This window comes from Parasteatoda tepidariorum, chromosome 1 (assembly GCF_982258835.1).
Source record: "Parasteatoda tepidariorum strain Cologne lab strain chromosome 1, Ptep-v5.0, whole genome shotgun sequence".
Classification (NCBI taxonomy): domain Eukaryota; kingdom Metazoa; phylum Arthropoda; class Arachnida; order Araneae; family Theridiidae; genus Parasteatoda; species Parasteatoda tepidariorum.
This window is the reverse complement of record NC_141755.1, coordinates 9,074,378-9,088,338: the sequence shown is the minus strand read 5'-3', so window position 1 is coordinate 9,088,338 and position 13,961 is coordinate 9,074,378. Positions and strand designations below refer to the sequence as shown.

Here is a 13,961-nt window from a genome sequence, read left to right as displayed (position 1 = left end):
CCATTGTTTTAAGCACTATTATATTTATAAGCTTGTATTATGTCTCCAGTTGTCTTGCATTGATAAAAATTTAAATAATGTAAAAATAAAGTATTAAAACTAATTTAAAAATGATTAAATTAAAACTAATTTGTAAATGAATTAATAATTTGTAAATGAAATTAAAACTAATTTGTAAATGAAATTAGAAAATATAACTTGAACAACGTTCAGATTTTATGGAAATGAAAAGAACAATTGTTTAATTACTTATTCTTTAAATGTACAAGTCGTTTTAGATGGTGCAATTAAAGCTACTTATATTTATCAATATTAGATGATCTTCTTGTAATATCTTGTTGCATGTTTGCTATTTTTTATTTTATTTTTACAAAAAAATTTTTTTATTTGTTTATTAGATTAATAAAAACGGAAACAGATATATAGTTTCTAATTCAAATTTTATTTCAAATTTAATATCTAAATTTCTGATTACGACCTCTCTTTAACATTTCTGCTTTTTTAATTATTAGAAAAGTTTTTATCATTTTATGATTGATTAAAAATGAGATAATTTTATAATAAAATTTTGAACTAAGAATGAAAATTTCTTAAAGTAACCAAAGTTGTTACACAATAATATAATGTAATATAAGATTTACTTTAATTGTGGCCATGTAATATAATTATGTGACTTCTAAACATTCTTTTTAAATTTATGAATAATTATTCGGGACTGCTAAGCAAAAGTGAAAATATTTGTTAAAACCTGCATTTTACTTGATAGGTTACCACCTATTTTTATACAGAGAATTCCAATTTGTTTATGATGTACGTGCTGAAGTATTAATTGTAATATGAATTTATTATGAATTAATTGTAATATGAATTAGTGAGCTTATTTTATTTTTTTTATAAATATAATATACATTTTTAATTATTATTAAGAAACATTTTCCCTCCCAATTTTTAAAAAATATTTTTTTTTTCAAATAGTTTTTTTTTTTTCATTTTCTTTCTCCTTAAATTTATTCTCTAATGCTATTCTGTACTACAAATGTGCCGGCAAACAACATTTATAAGTATTATGTTATGTCATATCACTTTTAAAATGTCTCAGAGCCCAAGTGTTGCATTTTTAGATACAATTCTTAAATTCCTGATGACCCTCTCCAAATGTCTGTCATTTGTTGATAATGTTTGTTCATGAGTTTTCAAAATACTCATGATTTATTTTTTAAAAAAATATACTCATATTTATGTTTTAATCTAAAGTGAAAATACTATGTTGGTAAATTTTTTTTTCTGATATACCTGTTTCTCCATTTTAAAACTCTGGTACTTAGTATAAACGTATGTTTAACTGTTCAGTTAATACATTAGGGTTGTAAATTAAGTTTAGATATCTAAAGTGATAAAATATTTAACATTTATGAAATTTTCTTTTTAACTTTCAGTTTTTTGTCCAATTTGAATTAAACTTTTTGTGCTAATGCATATATATATCTATTCAAGTTTTCATATTCTTCTTGTAACCCTTAAACAGTTTTTTTTTCTCCCTTCAAAAATAGAGCAATTAATCCTGATTATAGAATTTACTTTTGTTATGACCAATTTTATTTTTAGATTTGTCTGCCATTTTGAAAAATTCTGGTCAGTACCAAAGATGGTTGACAAATAACAAATTTATTCCAGTGAACCAATTTATTTTTAATAAACATTATATATTACAGCAAAAACATATAATGAAAAAAAAAAACAATAAAATGGTGTATTTTCTAATTGCAATAGCTATAATGACTATCTGTTGTTTTCCTCATTTGAAGTAGGAATGAAACTTTAGCAAATAATTTTCCTTTCCTTTCATCATGGCATCATAAGAAAAATATTTCAAATATCTTATTAGATATACACAATGTATGAAAATAAACATATTTATTAAAAGTTAAAGGCACAATAAACTCCCAAAAATCCACGCTTCACTTTTGTGTTGTTGCAAGAATAAACAATATAGCATTTAGAATTGAAAATAAATTCATAGAAATGGAATTATTTTTAAGAGTTTTGAGAGTAAAATACAGTAGGGAACCGATTATCCGGGACCATCGCTATTCCGGATAACTGATTTTTCCGGTTCTCTGAATCGCTACAAAAAGCTGTTTTTTTATTGTTAAACTCAACTAAAAAAAATAATAATATTTGGAAATAATCTTAAAAAGAAGAAAAAACTATGAAGTAATACAGTAATGATTATTTCTAAAATGATGGTATGGTAAACATCTTTCAAAAAAGAAAGAAAAATCCTAAAATCTTATGAGGAAAAAAATTAATTTTTTTAAAAATGGCGGAAAATTTATCGAATTTCGTTCCGGTTTTCTGATTTCCGGATAACTGGTTCTGCACTGTACTAGCAAACATTCATGTTTGTAACACAGGTGTTCACAATTAATCAAATAATGGGTCTGCATATAAATATTTCAGTTTCAAGTGTAATACCTAAGTAAAACGGAGCATTGAAAGGGTAAAAACAGCCAGGCATTTATAAAGAGCAAGACAACATGCTTTATAATTTACATCTGTGAAACAAATGCAGAATGAAGTTTAAATTTCAACGAATAGATGCAACACCCAGCCAAGTAGTTTTTTCTCCTGAATCTTATGTTATTCTTCAAAGCAATGATGTTGATAGCAAGTAAAGAAATTCAGTTTTTTCCATCTTGCCTTCATATAATGAATAAGAATGAATTATCTTCCCTTATTTATTTAGTCAACATGTAACACATTCTTGGAACTCTTATCAGTTATAAAATTGATAACTAACAAATGAGAGTGGTCCCCACACAACACTTATACCCCTAAAAGAAAAAGAATGGAGCAAGGCCTTGAATAATTTATGGACCATATGCATGATTTCAGAATTGTAGTATATTTTTAGCTTTGTTACTGATAAGAGTTTCTAAAAATCATGTGTGTGTATTAACTCTATATAAGAACTTATTTATGTGTTTCCAACATTGTTTTGTGCCTTCTTTTTTTCAATAGCATATGAACTGTTTTATTTTAGCCTCCTGCTCTCCAGCACTGAGAAACAAAAAAAGATGGAAGGCTTTTTCATACAGAAATTTAAAAAAAAATGTGAAGAAAACTGCTAATAATAGATATTGAAATTTATCATTTATATTTTTAAAAAATGTAAGATGACTGACTCTTTTAAGCTTTTTGCAGATTTTCCGCGGATAATCGGGAGTTTACTGTATTTTAACTTTACAGGGAAGGTTTTGACCCATGTATACTTTCTTTGGCTCTGTCTCTGCTTACAATGTATTATTTACTCCATGTAACTTATTTTTAAGTTACACATATATGAAAGGTAAATAATTAAACATTTTGGGCTGACATTTTTATTCATTATAGCAGTATAAAGAATTTTTTCACATATGTTTCGAAAAATGCTTCTAATTTTTGAGTCAATGTTATGGATGTAATTCATCTTTACAGCCAAAATATTTTATTCTTAATCCTTCTACGGCATTGTTAATAATCATCTTCATGGAATATTACTGTTTTTAAAATCTTGGCTATTGCAGTTCAGCTTATATTGCAGCATTTGTATGTATGTCTTCCTGAAATTGTATAAAATTGCAGATTTCAATTTTTAAGGTTATTAGAAATGTCTTACTCTATAATAAAGAACTTTTTTTATAAACTTTTAAAATAATTAGAATTTCAAAGTATCAATTCCAGAAGTATTCTATTGATGTTTTTAAAAGTTTTATTGTCTCAATAAAAGTAAGATGTGGTTTTAGATGCTTCATGAAAAAGTTTTCTCAAGTAAATTTTTCAAAAGCACCAATTCATATTTTTCATAAAGCTCTAAATGAAATTAGGTAAACATGTTCTGCTAAAATAACGGACTTGCTATTTTTTTGTTGGTTAATAGTAGACCTGGACAATTTACTTATTGCAAAATCAGACATGCACTTCTAATTAAATCATACATTTAACTTAAAAACAGCTTTTTGTTTTGGAGAAAAATTTCTGCGAAAGCAGATAATGCAATGTAAATGGGGTGGACCTTCTTAACTGTTTCGATCTGAATGTTTATGATTGCCTCATAAAGTGATCTCTGAGGTGAAGAAAGAGGTTCAACTGGTTCTATTATAGCTCTGCTTTGTGTATGTCAGAGACAGGAAGAATGTTGCATGATTCAGAGCCGTTTTTGTTTCTATTCAGAGCAAAGACGAGGCCTTTATAAAGAAAATATTTTGTTTTGACTTTAAGCTTTGTTAAGTTAACTACGTAACAAAACGATTCATTATTCTTAAAAATTAATATTCTCAGAATATATATATTTCTTAATGTGATAGTCTTTTTTTTTCAAATTCATTCCTCATTAACACTAGGAAAACTAACTTTTAAAACAAAGCTTTTCAGACTTCCTTCTGTTAAATTTTCAATTTTGACAGATTCTCATTACTATGTACCATATTTGTAAGTCTATTCTTCTCATAAATAATAATGAAAAACTATAGGATTTATCTAGGTTTATCACTGCATAGCATTTGAGCATTTTTTTAAATTTAAAAGGGTTCAATTTTGTACTTTTTTAATTTCAATGTTAATGTTTCTAGAACCATTACCAAAATAAGAATGATTATTTATGTTGACTAAGCGATTAAAATAAAAACTATTATATAGTGATAATTTTAAATTATGCATCAAATCTTAACGGGGAAGAAATATATTTCCTAATATGATTAAACTCTAAGCTTTATAGCAGTGACTGCACAGAAATAGATACATGTAAAATATTGAATATAATTCTTGCAAAAATTTAACCCGTTATTTCCCCACATCAAAAGGTTTTAATCACTTCCTCTGGTAATACATTAAACAAAATATTATAGCATTTAAAAAAATGAAGTTTAAAACAATCCTCTTTAGGTAATGAGTACCTCAATTAATGTGCACTGCACACTAAATTTTTCTAGAGATTCAGCGTGCATTCACAATGAAAGTAATAAAATTGATTATGGTGTATTAATTTTGAATAAGTGTCAATGAGTTGGAAAATGACTTATTTGTTGATAATTTAATCTGTTTTATGTCAGTCAATCTCTAGATATTTTAATTAAAGCATAACTATACAAGTTGCGAAGAAAATGTATTTAATTCCTCCAAATTGTTATGTTGGGAAGGTATTAACCTTCCCAACACGTTAACTGATTAAATTCATGAACAGATTAATGAATTTATTTATTTATAGAGATTACCTAGTTAACAGAGTAAAATTTCTCTTACATTATGAATGCAAATGCTATTATCAGAAGTTGATGTTTAAATATTTTTAATATAGTGTTTGAGTCTGCATCTTGAAATACATGTCACTTCTTCAAGTCAATGTATTGATGAGAAAGAGAAAAACAACTATAACAGAAGAATAGTTATTTTGCAACATGAAGCTAGAAATTCATGTGAATTATTAACATAAAAATAATTTTGTGATTGACTACCATTCATTAGCTAATGAGAAGATGAAACTAATTAGCTTTTAAACTGTCAGATTGTTCATCAAAGAGATATTACTAATAGCATATCTTTCATAAACTCTAAATCAGCCAAAGTCATTTATTAGATTAAATTTTAATGGATACTTTTCAATAAATTTTTTAATCAATTCAGTGTCTTGCATGGATATAAACAAAATCAATTTTTCTTTTCCTCTCTTGCATAACACCAATCGGTTATAAGCCAATAAAAAATTTCCATTGAAAATTATTCGTCCAGCTCGTTAATAACGATTTCGTAATACAGCAAAGAAGAAAAGTTGATCTATTGCTTTTATTAGCAAATGCAATCCTGAATTGTTTGAAAAATACCAATTATCATTATGTGAAAATATTCTAGATTTTCATATATTTATAATTTCAAAAAAACTAGCTATGTATTTTTGTTATAACTTGTGCTGTTCACTATATTACAGTATCAATTTTTTAATTTAATAATTTTCATTTTGTGTGAAAATATTAAATTTTTTCATTATAACTTTATTTATATGCTGTGCAATAATACTTTAAAAATAATTTATTTAAATTCTTATTTATAATATAATTATGTAAATAGTGGTGAAATTGTTAGAAACTATATATTTTCATAATGAATTTAATAAATTTTTTATAAATAGATTAGCCTTGTTGTTACTGTCTATGATTTTTTTTTCTTCCAATTAACTATACTTCTATGAAAGAGTAAAATTCTCATAGTCTTTTGAGCAGTGTGGTTTTGCAATGCCACCCAATATGACAAATCATCTGTAGACCAATTTTTTTTTTGCGTCTAGTTGGTTGTAATCTATTATATATAATTCTCTTACGTGGCTCCCAAATGTTGGCTGTATTTCTTTTCCGCCGGTGGTTTGTTTTGTTTACGTTTTGAAAACATCAAAGCATTCTGCCTTTTAATGATGTGTTTCTGATCTAATATATATAATTCTCTTACGTGGCTCCCAAATTTTGGCTGAAGTACTTTGTACAACTAAATAAGATTCTTTTCACAACACTTAAATATTTACTTTATTTTCTTCATATATCAGTCGGCAAAGAATTCTGTTAGGTTAAAAAACATTTCGCTAAAAAAATAATGAATTCTAAAAGAAATAAAAATAAACAACTTAAAAAATAAAAATGCTGTTGCCAGCCATAGAATTTTTTGAAAGTTAACTTAATAAATCAAAATGACACAGAAGCGCAACTAGATCAAAATTATGATACCTGAGCGCTTGACGTAACAAATCCTTCAATTCTATAAGTGTTGTATCTCCAAATTAAATTCTAATTTAAAGAAATTCTATAAAAAGTTTTAAATAAACAACCTACTTCTACAACTGCTTCTTGAAGAACTTGGCTCATTGATTAAAAATATTGTTTTAATTTTACAGTACTAACTTTACTTCTACTTTCATTACTGCTATAACCCTCTTCATTACATTTTACAACTTCATGCTAAATTTGAGGACTTTAAGTTGTTTTGTGATTGAATACTGACATTTAGAAATGTGTACATAAAAAAGTAATATTTAGAGGTTAAGAGTTTGCCTCAGAAAAATTTGAATTGTTGACATTGAATTTAACAATGGAAACAATCGTTTTTGTGAAAAATTGAATTGCATTGTTGACATCAAAACTAAAAATATTGTGTTTCAACTTAACAATACTACCTTAATTTATACTTTAGAATTGCCTCAGAGAAATTTGAATTGTTAGAAATGACTTAAACAAAAAGTTTTATTTTAACTAACAAATACTATATTATAATTTTAACTTTTTCTATGACTATACTCATTTTCTTACTCTTTTCTTTGTTTTTTATACATTTTATAATTTTGTGATAAAATAAAAAACTTATAGTTGTTCTGCTTCTGAACACTGATGAAAATACAAAATGATGGGCTTCATAAACAATCAAAAATATATAAATTTATTTTTCAAATTCTATATTATTAGGGTGGCGCACTTCAGAGAATTAAAAATGCAAAATTATCTTCATCGAAGCCGCTGCTTTACATCCGGCGTTCAGTGGCAGACTACTATTGCATACTGTTTTACAACACATGGCTTTAGCCCTCTGGTGGGAAAGACTTTGAAACAAAACTTTTCTCAACAACTGAAATTTAGAATAGTGTGATTAAGAAAAATATGTGAACTGTTTGCAATTTCAAATTAATATTGAAATGTACAGTTTTTGAATTTTCTACAGTGAAAAGTTTTCGGAACTTCAATGTTCAAAAAAGTATACAAAAGCTAGACGTTAAGAACATATCCAATGAGCGAGCATCGGATTGCGATGCAATCCGAAATGAACTGTGAAAGCAGTTCCGGGGGTTGGTGAGCGTTAGCGAGCAGAGGGCGAAGCCTCCTAGTATATTTAAATAAGTCATGTTTCGTAAAATAATGGATCATACCTGCACTAGAACACAAAACACTCACCATTAGCTTTTTTTTATGGTTAATACACTTCAAAGTGTTTTGATTCAATCAACACTAAAGTCAACTAACATTAGAGCCAAATAAACAAGCTATGTTTAACACAGTCCGCGATGCAGTAGTTCCATGCAAGAACTCATACTACATAATAGTGTGAATATCTGATAATTTCTTTGCAGAGTTAATATTTTTTAAAATTCTTAGAGTTTACAAGGATTTCTTTAACTAGACAAGGTATATAACATTAAAAAAAAAAAAAAAAATTTTAAAATATTAAACCAATGTCATATAAGCTGTTCAAGTATTTACTTAACCTTTAAATTTCATACTCCATGAAGTAATGTATGTTCTAATATGCTCACATGCCAATAACGGTCTAATGTTCAGAACATTTGAATTCTTTTTGACCTGCTTTTACCTGATATGTTTAAAAAGGATATAATAGGCATCACAAATGAAATAATGTACACATTTTTTCAGAATTCTACAATGTTTAAAGGGAAAAAGTTTGTTTTCCTTGTTTAAGGTAGGTGTTTTGTTTATGTTGTACTAGAGCTGCACAATAGGCTAATGATAACTGTCTGGGAAACATCCCTGAAGATGATCCGAAGACATGCCATTGTAATGTCGATCCTCTGCAGAGGGGACGGTTCCCCTGCTTTGGTAGCCCGATGACCCGTGTGTCAAGTCGAGCATGTTACTGTAGAACAGTTTAACAGGACGAAAACCCTTGCTCCCTATGCAGGCTGATCAAAGTGTTCACCCACCCGCTTACTGACCGCAGTCAGTGATTCTTGACTTCGGTGTTCTTCTGAGAACTGTCTTTACGATCAACCCACTGCGGGACTTTTCCTAGTATAGACTTATAAACTACTATAGTAAAAAATCACGAGTTTCTTAAAACATTAGTATTTTATGAAGACCGTTTCAACGATAAGTAACTTTGCATCTCAATTTTAATTGCTCTCTTAAAATGATAGTCATAACCTTAGTCTTCTAATCAAAAAATTTTACTAAAAGTGTAAAGCATATTGCAGGTAAATTAATTATAAAAAATAAGCTGATTAAAATTTTAAATACAAACTTATTGTAGATCTTTATGTTAGTACTCTTTCTAGTGATTTTTATAACGTATTGCCCTGAGATGGGCAATGAACATGTTAAGTCTTAAGTATTACTTTAAATGTTATTGAATTAAATTTTATTAAAGTGTTATGTCTTAGACATAAGCAGACTCATAAAAACACCATGATTGTCCTTTTGCTATACATATTTAATTTTTGCAATCATTATAGAACAAATAATGTGGCAGAAATTTGGTTAAATAAATTTGATAGTATTTTTAAAAATAAAAATTTATGAACACTTTTTTAGTAGATTAGATGGGTATATTTCCGTTTCATGATCTATGGCAGAATAATCGCCAAGTCTTGGTAACTTCTGAACAGCAAAACACTAGAAACTAAAAAAAAACATCACAGAAAGGGACCAACTCAAAAAAGGTATAACTAATAGCCATCCCCAGGTAAACAACTACATGTTTTTTTTATATCTATTTGGCAATTGTATTTGGAGCGATAGATCACGATACGGAAATAGCCTGGATTAAATTAACAAATTTAAATCATCACCTTAATATTTATTACTATGTAAACTTATTACAATTTTTTCCTCTTCATGTCTCTAGCAGTGCATTAGCATACTGAAATTCCACACTGTTTTCATATTCACACATATCGACAGCAACTTCACAGCTTTCTCGTACAACTCTTTTATCATCTACAAGGTAAGTAATAAGGGCTTCCATGCATTTTTCTGTGGCAATAGCTCCAAGTGCTTCAGCACACTCATGTCTTACCATTTCATGTTCTTCAACATTTTGAAGAACTTTAGTTAACTGTTCAACAGTTGCAGCATTTTGCATTTGACCCAGAACAAATGCTACTTCATGACGAAACAGAGGAGATCCACATTCTAGTCCTTTTGCTATAGCAATAGCTGCTTCTTTAGTGCCAAGATTCCTCAGAGTGAACAAAGCTTGATACCTTTGGTAGAGTGGTACAGAGCTATCAAGAAAAATATTTTCCAAATCTTCGATTGATTTGTAAGAATTTGCTGGCAGTGGGGGCGCAGGATCTTCAGATTTATATGGATTTTGTGGTGCATTGTTTGAAGGGATAGAGTTAGAAAACTTTTGCACTGCGATTTCGCAAGTTTGTGACACTTCTTTAGAAGAATCATGTATGTATTTATTTAAAATAGGAAGACAGATTTGATCTCCAATAGCCGCCAAAGCTTCCGCAGCTTCATGTCTTACAATTGGCTCTTGATGAAGATCTTCAAGAACCGAGATCAACTTAGGAATGGCTAGAGGATCTTTCATTTGACCCAAACAATATGCGCATTCATGTTTTAATAAAGCCGATGAATCGGAAAATCCTTTTGAAATAAATTCTATCGCATAGGGACCCCCAATATTTTTTAGAGTAAATAGAGCTCTGAATCTTTTTTTCAGAGGATTCGATGTATTTAACAGTACGTCACCAATATTTTCAATTTTCTTATAATCTTCACGAATTTTTTGCATGATAAATACCGAAGTAATTTAAATTTTAAAATGCTTCTTCCGAATGAGAAAGTACTATTTAGTTGGTTTTAAACAACAAGGAATACAGCTATATTTAAAATACAGACAATATGTCTCTGGTTTTGAAATTGAAAACAAACATGTGAGAGAAAAGTGAGCAGAAGAAAGGTTTTAATTACGCAGCTTGATAAAATTTCCATGATATGTAAAAAAAATATGCTTTAAGCTTTATTGCAAGATAAAAAAATATTCAGTATTACCAGAAATCATAGAAATTCTTCATCACGCACTTGGTATTCAATATTTCTAATTAATTATGAGTTTAAATGAGATTAAATAATAACTTAAATAGTTAATTGTTATATCTTTTAAATTATTCTTCTAGCTGCGACCACTAAATTGATATAGCAATATCGGCTGCTAACTTCGATTACTCAATCAAAATATTCATATAAAGTTTTGAAGTTAGATAACCAGCGTGATTCGAATTGTTTTGCATTTTCGTTGATCTATATTACTAAGTAAAATGCTAAAATCTGCAAATCGTGTCCTAAAATTCCCTTTTGGGAATTGTTTTTTAAATAAAATAAAAAATTTCCATTTGAGCTCAACAACAAATCTAATTTTCACTGAGCAACATGAGGAAATGAAGAAAACTCTTAACAAGGTATGTATTTATTTATTACGTTATATCACCCTAATTGAAGTTAAATATTAAACATGTTTTTATCAATTGTTTTCAGATTATAGAAAAAGACATAGATCCATTTATAGATCAGTGGGAAAAAGATGAAAAAATTCCTTTGAAAGACCTATTTAAGAAACTTGGGAACGCTGGTTTACTTGGGATCACAAGACCAGCAAGTAAGTGACATAATTTTAACTGTTGCAATATTTTTGTTCATAGTAAGCAAATTTGCTCATCAAATTAACTTATTATGCCCAGAATTTAATTTAAAATTTTGTATGTGTTTATTTTATTTAATTTCAAACGTAAGTTATTTTATTTTTTAATTTATGCCATGCTGTCATTTAATAGTTGGCTATGTATATCAAGAGAAAATAATTTTTTAAAATTTTATTTCTTGTTTCGTAATATGTACTACTTTTTTTTTTTTTTTAAAGTTAAAAAGCCAATGATAACTGTTAGAATTAGCTTCTTAGTAAATAAGAGTTTACTATATAAATTTTGCAGACTATTAAATATTATTGCTGAAAATTGTTAAGCAGTTGTAAACAAAGTATCCAACCGTTTTTTTTTTTTTTTTTTTTTAACCATTGGAAATGTTAATGTTCCCCTATACTCTTGTATGTATTACCATTGGAAAATATAAAATTTTCACGCATTGAATTCAATAAAAAAGATTGTTTTATTGCCAAATTCTTTCATTTATATATATTTTTGCATTTATTTATTTATTTTATGAATTTATTATATAGTTATTTATTTTTTATCTTTAAAAATTAAAATCTGAAGTATCATTTGTAAGACTATTATAAATGAAGCTGTAGATATTTTGATATGCTTGATTGCCCAGGTGACATAAGCTTAACATAATTTTTTGGTAGAAATTTGACATAAATTATTTTTAAGTGTTTTTTGTTTAAAGTTTATCTATAGCAGCTTATAATAAGCATCTGGTTGATAATATAATCCTTTTTTATTTACAAATAAAAATATTAAAATTACAAACTAAAATAAAAATATTAAATTTCTTCAATTTTTTTAAATAGGTTTGAAATTGGCATAAATTTAAAAAAAATTTAATAAATACATTTGTATTATTTTTTTTAAAAATAATCTTATATAAATAATAAGTTTCATAGTTTTTTGACACTTTGTTTTTCAGAATTTGTGAAGGTCCGTTTTAAAAATTTAAATTATTTCTATTGATGTATGCAAATAAAACAAGAAATTCAGAAGCAGAATTTTTTTTAAGAATATGGCAGATGATAACAAAACATCTATTATTATTATATAAATTTTATTGAATAATTGTGAATTGTTAGTTATAATTTAAAGATTAAAGATACTTTCAAGAACAAGATCTCATAATTATTGAGAAGTCTAGGGCGTTTTTTTTTAGTTCGAGATTGAAGCACAAAATAAAGTATTAATATCTATTATTTTAAATCGTTAATTATTTTAAAAATGCTGTGTTAATGTTTCAAATCAAATGAATTGTTAAAATCAGACGAATTATTGAAATCACTGTTGAGTAGTTAATGTTTTGTTTACTTTCTAATCACAGATTTAAGCACTTAAAGTTAAAGAAAAAAGGGATAACAGAAATTGGCTACGATTTTAAAAAGATTATAAGTATTAATAATTAAAAAATAGAATTTTTTTTAAAAACTAAGATGATTAAAAATTTTATAAGAAAATTTCAAATATGCTAACAAACAGGACAGCAATGTTCTTATAAATGTAAAAATTTTTTAAGAAATATAAAAGTAATTGTGTACAGTTTTTTTTTAAAAAAAGTAAATAATTAAATTAATAAAATCATTTTTTTCAATTAAAATTTTTTCTTTTAGAGTACATTATCAAATTTTAACTTTGGATAACATAAAACTAAAACCTACTTATTTATTATACCAAATTTTTTAATAAAAATCTGTGATTATTCATGCAAAAAATGACCCCTCTGTGAATAGTTAATGTTCCAAACCTTTTTTCTAATCCACTATTTTAATTAATCATAAAAGTCTTATGTCAATGTCTTAAAATCTTAAATAATTTTTGTTAGAGTTATGAATCAGAATTAGTGGTTAATTCAGTGGTATTTCTTTTAACATTGCTTGAATGAAGAAAAAAGAAATCTCTTTTACTCACAATATTCAATAAATCAAACTTACAAAAAATCAAACAACAATATTTAATCACATTGAAATAATTGAGCCTGGTGTAACATACCCCTAGGTCCAACCCATATATTTATATGCTCTAAATCTGCAACATTTTTGTAAACTACAAGAAAATTGATTTCTTATAGCTACTATTCCATGCATGGTTTTTTAAATATGTAATTAGGATATTAACTTCCTGCTAATTGGCTTACATAGTTTTTGCACATTGTCATAAGTACACAAAATTTTAAATATTGAACAGATATTTTTTACAGTAATTTTAACTTCCATTGTGACTGTACACAATATGTAAAAAATGATTTTTATTTATTCATTAATTGGAAGGGAAAAACAATCAATCAGCAGTATCTTTGTGTTTAATTAAATTTATTACTATTGTTTATAAATATTTGTATTAAAATTTAAAACTAAAATTCTTTTATTTGCTTTAATGAAATTTATATACATGCTGACTATTCTATGTACTAGTCAGAGAGCTGACATCACATCAGAAAGGTCCTGGGTTTGAATCCCGGGCAAGGTATTTATTCATTCATTAATTG

The 13,961-nt window shown here is 26.8% G+C and overlaps 2 protein-coding genes across 2 annotated transcripts in view; one reads left to right on the top strand and one right to left on the bottom strand.

Moving 5' to 3' along the window:
• Positions 1–9,579: 9,579 nt before the first annotated feature.
• Positions 9,580–10,749, bottom strand: nero (deoxyhypusine hydroxylase nero). The gene has a single exon (XM_016048596.5). The coding sequence runs from the start codon at positions 10,546–10,548 to the stop codon at positions 9,637–9,639; it is 912 nt and encodes a 303-aa protein (XP_015904082.1). The 5' UTR covers positions 10,549–10,749; the 3' UTR covers positions 9,580–9,636.
• Positions 10,750–10,935: 186 nt separating this feature from the next.
• The window catches only part of LOC107436781 (putative acyl-CoA dehydrogenase 6), a 43,192-nt gene continuing 40,166 nt past the window's right edge, over positions 10,936–13,961 (top strand). The window contains exons 1-2 of the mRNA XM_087159026.1: positions 10,936–11,215; positions 11,292–11,412. Coding sequence (XP_087015152.1) covers positions 11,075–11,215; positions 11,292–11,412 — 262 coding nt within the window. The 5' untranslated portion in view covers positions 10,936–11,074. The remainder of the gene's footprint in view (positions 11,216–11,291; positions 11,413–13,961) is intronic.